General features: G+C 41.5%; 1 protein-coding gene across 1 annotated transcript; it reads right to left on the bottom strand.

Annotated features, from left to right (window-relative positions):
• Positions 1 to 2891: 2891 nt before the first annotated feature.
• Positions 2892 to 4813, bottom strand: RSRC1 (arginine/serine-rich coiled-coil 1; the record flags this gene model as incomplete). The annotated part of the gene is made up of 3 exons (XM_008947749.1): positions 2892 to 2984; positions 3811 to 3957; positions 4707 to 4813. Coding segments are annotated over 3 exons (347 nt in total), but the record flags the coding sequence as incomplete, so codon positions are not given.
• Positions 4814 to 6111: the final 1298 nt, after the last annotated feature.

The following is a 6111-nucleotide window of genomic DNA, read 5'->3' as shown; positions in this document are numbered from 1 at the left end:
TTCGTGGCCCTGTTATGACACCATTAATTAAATCTGTGCCTGGCTGATTAGGTAACACTTGTGATCTCTTCCCCAGGCAAAAAAAAGCCCCACATAGAATAGTGAGTGTACGTCTGTTTAGCTACAACCCATTTATAACATGTCCAAAACTTGTAAAAGAACTTTAAGCAGTAAGTTTGTCAAAATTCTCTATAGTTGTGCATAGCTGGTTACAGGGGAAGTTCATCTGTGATGTTGCTGCCTCCTGAACACTCAAATACCTCCCTACCTTTGACAGGCAAACGAACAACCTGTCACAGAAGGCTCTTGGAGGAAAAGCAAAATAAGGAAGCAGTTTACGCAACTTGAATGGAGAGTGCCACAGTCTAAACATTTCCACTTAAACCCCCCTGGGCTGCCCTTACACAACCTGTTTTTCACTCGCCAGGATTAAACACGGTAGAGCAGTGTCTGTTTTTGCTGAAGGTTTCGGCTGCAGACTAAACGGCAGTAAGGCTAAAACTCATGTGCGTTGTGGAGGTCACTGGTCAGCTCCCCAGGACACACTTGAGCATCACGGACCCGCTTCAGGCATCTCCAGAAATCTCTGTCGCATGAACTTGGAGGTTTGTGACAACATGGACAGTATTATTTCTGATTTGTAGCAGATGGGATCGAGGTAAGAACTCCATCCTGACAATTTCCCAACACCCCAACTTCATAAACTTCAAGTGTGTATAATGAACAGAATCATGACCGTTGGAAAAGACCTTCAAGATCATCAGATCATCAAGTCCAACCATTAACCCAGCACTACCAGGTCACCATTAAACTATGTCACTAAAATGACAACAGGGCCTAAAGCAGAAACCCCCTTTTCTTAAACAGTCTCCACACAGACGCTGGGGCAGTAAACATGTTCCGTATTTCCTGAAAACTGGAGGTCCAAGTAATTATTTATTGGTTATCTTGATCACTAATCTGCAGCTGAACGATAAAAATCAACTTTATAACAATTTTCTCTGTGTTTCAAATTATGTTTGGCATATTTCTGTACATATTTCTGTTCAGTTCAGATTATCTAAATGCTATTTTCATATTCTTTCTAGATATTGCTCAGAATTCTCCTCTGGCATGGAAAAAATCCATTGTTTATTGACCAGCAATAGTCAGTGCACCCCATTTTTATCACTAACTCTTATTTACTTAGACCAGTTTGTATAATTTTCTAATATCCCCTAGGGTTGTGAAGTCCATAAAAGGAATCATTTTGCATCCAATAAAAATAATCCAACATAATGTGTGAAAAAGAGGAATTTACGCCTGTACCTTACATGGAGATCAAACAGTTTTTTATTTACTATGAAAGAGACACAGAAGGAGATTAGAAAACAGAACAATGACAAATATTTACCATTTGGAAATGCTGAAATGAAACAAGGGAAACAAATTTTTTCCCCACTTTTTGTTGCAGTAGTCTGGAAACAGCCATTTTAATGAAGGGCCAAGTAAAACTAACACTGTTCATAAAGAAAAAGTAAAAATGCATTAGAATGAAAATTTACTACATTTTCCTTTTACATCAGTGATCTAAACCAAGTAAGACAACCAAAATACATTTCCAGAATCATTCTCCATGTGGTTTTTTTTTCACTACAGATCTGAAAACAAGGGAAAATAACACTAAAAAAAAAGCCTTATGAATTTCCTTACTCCCATGGAAAAGCTGATGCAGGTAATTTCCAGTGAGCTGTGTCCAGTGAGGGGCGCTCAGTTTAGTCTGCTACTGAGGTAGGTGTTTTCTCACACATTTGGTAGATACCTATGAGGAAATATTTTGTATTTTATTTGTTCGGTGTCTGGGATTTAGTTGGATGATGGACACATTTTTTGGTAAGTATACTCGGGCTAAATTTGCTATGTTCAAATAGGACTAATCTTTCATTATTTTAAAGTCACACCCAGGCAAACAACAGCTTCACAGCCTGAAAGCAGTCATTCTGTGCAGAAATAGTGTTGCTATTAGTCCCATTCAACAAAGGTCTGTGCTATTACACAGTCATATTTATATGATTTCCCATTAATTCTTAGAAAGCTGTCTTTTACAGATTACCAAAAGTTTTAATGTGCTTAAAATTGCTCAAAAAATGTTTCTTGAAACCTGCTGACAACTTTACAACTTTGTTTAACAGGATAACATCACATTTTCCTTACATCTAGTCCTGGATACTGACAGTAGTGGGCAGATGTTGGAGGAAATGTAGAACATTCCCTTTCCACTCAAGGCCCCCAAAGTGAGGATCCAGAAGCTGGAGCAGGTGGGTGAACGTGTCCATTTAGAAGAGCCCCTCAGCCAGACACTGTCCACAGATGTTGGGGATTCAAAAGCCACTCCCACAGCATGGAATGGAAGGGAGAAGAGCTAAGTGTCATACCTTTTGCCCCAAATCCTCCGGAAGGGCTGCAGAGGATGTCATGGCCCAGGGTGGCATCCCTCGAGCTCCTGCTGTCTGAGCGCTGGTAAAGCTGAACATTCTTTGATAGTCTTATTTTGTCATTTATCTTTAAACTGCTACATGGTTATATATATTTTTTTTGATTGGGAGGTATAAAATCCCATCTCTTTGGGTTGCCAGTTGTTTTTCTGCACTCCAGAGGAATTCAGTACAAAAAAAAGTAAACGACTCTGCTCTGCGAGCTGTCCACCTACGGCAGGTAGCTCAGTGACACACGTCACCCAGCAATGAGTTTGGGAGAAAAATGGACGATAGAACATTCCTGTTTATTCAGGTGAAATATTTATTCTCTGTACAACTTGTACTTAGCATTAAAATCCCTTCAAAAGAGAAAAATAAACCAATTTAATGGTAAGATTCATGGAGAACCTGCATGGGGTGGTCAGCGCAGGTTGCTCAGGCCACTGGGCTGCCCATCAGCCTCTCCTGCCGAAGAGCAATCAGCCTCTGGAACCACTTCTCTTCTGCTTCTGCCTTCTCGATAAACAGCTGAGAGACAAGAGGCACAGGGAGAAAAGTGGGTACAGCTCATTAGCTTTCTCTTTATTTGTCATAATCCGTTCAAATACACATCGACTACATCAGTGCCCCAAGAAAAAGCCCAGCTGCAGAGGCCTGTTAAAATACAAAGGTAATATAAATACATTTACAGAGAGGCTTTTAATCATTGGAAAGCCAAAACAGTCCCATTTTGGCCTCCTCCTCAAACAGAAAGTTCATCCTATTGTACAGGTCTTGGCCTTCGTTAGTGCTGCTCATTACACAGACCTCGCACATTAGTTTATTTACTGCAAATAATTTTTTACTCACTAATTCTTAAAAAAAACTCTCCTAAGTACTCCCATCTCCAAGTACAAGTGCTTACAAAGGAATTTGCATAAGTTGAGCCACAACAATCTAAAATTATCTGAAGTCTGTCATCTATTTAAAGCTTTGTCATTTGGCAAGTTCTGAGTCTTCCACCACGTTTCCCACCACAGAAACCAAAAGCAATTTGTCCTGAATTTTTATTGAACAGGAATTTTTATATGAGCATGATCTTAAATGCCCCAGCATTAAATGAGTATGCTACGTTGTTATAAGTTTGTAACTCTAAAACTACATCACCAGAGAATTATTTTTGTAATTATTCTCAGGTGGATGAGGCAAGGAGTGTGATCTGTTCTGAGCTCCTGAGTGGCCCATTAGCTGATGGTCTCCAGAGCCTAGATTCTTTGATGAGCAGCACAGCAAAATGGTTGTGGGGCCACGTGAACCTGCTCCCACTCAATGGGCTGCCTTGTTCTGAAGATAAAGTAAATATTGGTGCACTTACGTTTGGATGAGCTAAAGAATTATCATCTTGATATTTGATGGCAGTAGGGATGTTGGCAGGTGGTGGCTCTTTTACAGAAGCAGACACATCAACAGTTCCCGCTCTGACAGTTACAGGTTCATATTGTAGTTCTGTAGGTTCTGTTGACTAAGAAGAAACACACAGATGAAGTGAAAAAAAAAAAAAGGTATTTCCAAAGGCAATGTAGGAGCTTGCAGAGCCGTGGCTTTGGGGTTTTGGATCACTTTCTGAAGAACACACAAACTTCTCGGAGACTTCTGAAAAGGAAAGAAAACGCTTGTTCCAGGGGACACAAAGTGATGATTCAAACCACTCTCTGTCAGATAGAGAGTCTGAACAAACCCTTCGCTTGTGTACTTCCAAAGACAAAAGGATCCAAGTTCCCTGGAAGACTTCCCAGCCAAAAGCAGGTAAAATTCTCAAACCTCAATGTCTCAACGGCAGGTTTTCAAAAAGCTGTCTGAATGCAATGCTGGTTTCTGTCAGGGAGTAAATATGGTGTTCAAGTCTGGCTTCAGTTAAACGGAAATAAAAATACTGAATTCTACCTTTAACTACAATGTAAATATCTGATTACTTTTGGATTTTAACACTCCTGCTTTTCCTTAAAAAAAAAAACAAAACAAACTTCACAGTTTTATACAAGTTGCTCAGCATAGGTGGAATATACTGTCAAAACAGCTGATTTCAGTGAAATTCTTACACATTTCAATGTATTCCTCTTCGAACACCACACTCAGAACACAGGAGAGTCAGTGGTGGGATTAAAGACTGTCAATGTTGATGCTCTTTCATCAATGGAAACTGTATTAATAGCGCAGCTTCCACCTGACTTTGAAAGGATTCTACACCAAGAAAGGATATTGAAAACTTACCTTTTTGACTTCTTTACTTGATCTGAATGTCTGCGGAACAAAGGAGTCACTTTCAATAGCTTCAATTTCTTTCACTCGTTTCACTTGCTCTACGAGGGTGGCTTGCTCTACAAAGAGAAGGTGTAACGTCAGTGTACGTTACTGTAAGCCCACGATAAATGCCCTAAGCAATGCCTTGAATATATTTTACCACAGTAAAAAAAACAAAACCCAAAACACTTGTAATGCAGCCTAAAATACTCTGTTACAAAGGAAAACTCTCTCCTTTAGTAAAAATAACAACAGCGAGTTGGCCATTATCGTTCAAAGTGTGATACCATTCAAGATGCTCGGCTAAGAATGTGCTAGAGCTGTCCCTGTGGGGTAACTGTGGGATTTAATGCACGAGGATTTCCCAGAGAAGTGAAGGATTTGGGAACAGAGCAGAGAACCCTGTGGGTACCACCTGTATGCAGCAGTAAAACTACTTCTGCTTGCGTGGAGGTGAATGTGGCTTCAGCTGTGATGTCCTGAGAGATGCCCCATCAGCTCTGTCCTCCTCCTGACAAGCCAAGTGATTAGTTTGGCATTAAGAGTTAAATCATTAGGTGAATGTGATCAAAAAAATGTTAGAATCTGGTAATAAACTCTTCCTAACATACATGCTAACTTTTGTGTGCTCATGTGATTTGGAAGTGACAAAATTGCAGCCAATTAATCAAATGAGTGAAATGGAATGGAACCATACCAGGTGAGGCTGGCCGGGGCTCTGAGCAACCTGCTCTAGTTGCAGATGTCCCCACTCAGTGCAGGGGGTTGGACTTGATGGCCTTGAAAGGTCCCTTCCAACCCACACCACTCCATGATTCTGTGATGCTATGATTTTATGATTTTGTTTTGATGAAGTAAATGCAGCCCCCAGTGACATGATGGTGAAGAAGAGCAGATCCTGCCAACCTTGGTATGAGCAGCACTAAACAGGTAACTGGGGTGCTCTCAGGTGGACTGTCCTAGTTCTCTTATTGCTCCACCAGACAATCTTCTGCATAGACCACGCAGGTGGCAGCTAAGAGCATTCCTAATGCAAGAGAGACTGCATTTGAAAAACCAAACTCCTTATGGGTGACAGTGACATTTCAGATTACAGCTACGTCAATCCAGGCTGCCAAAGGGATGCTCCAAGTTCTCTCTTCCCCCATATCCCCCACCACTGCCCTGGGCAGCCTCTTCCAGGCCTGGACAACCCTCCAGGGGAAGAAATTGTTCCTCAGGGCCAACCTCAACCTCCCCTGCTGCAACTTGAGGCTGCTTCCTCTTGTCCTGACCCTTGCTCCTTGGGAGAACAGCTCGACCCTCACCTGGCTCCAGCCTCCTGTCAGGGAGCTGTGCCTCCTTTGCTCCAGGCTCAGCACCCCCAGGTCCCTCA

Source organism: Merops nubicus, unplaced genomic scaffold (assembly GCF_000691845.1).
Source record: "Merops nubicus isolate BGI_N331 unplaced genomic scaffold, ASM69184v1 scaffold19539, whole genome shotgun sequence".
Classification (NCBI taxonomy): Eukaryota; Metazoa; Chordata; class Aves; order Coraciiformes; family Meropidae; genus Merops; species Merops nubicus.
This window is presented reverse-complemented; position numbering and strand designations above follow the sequence as displayed.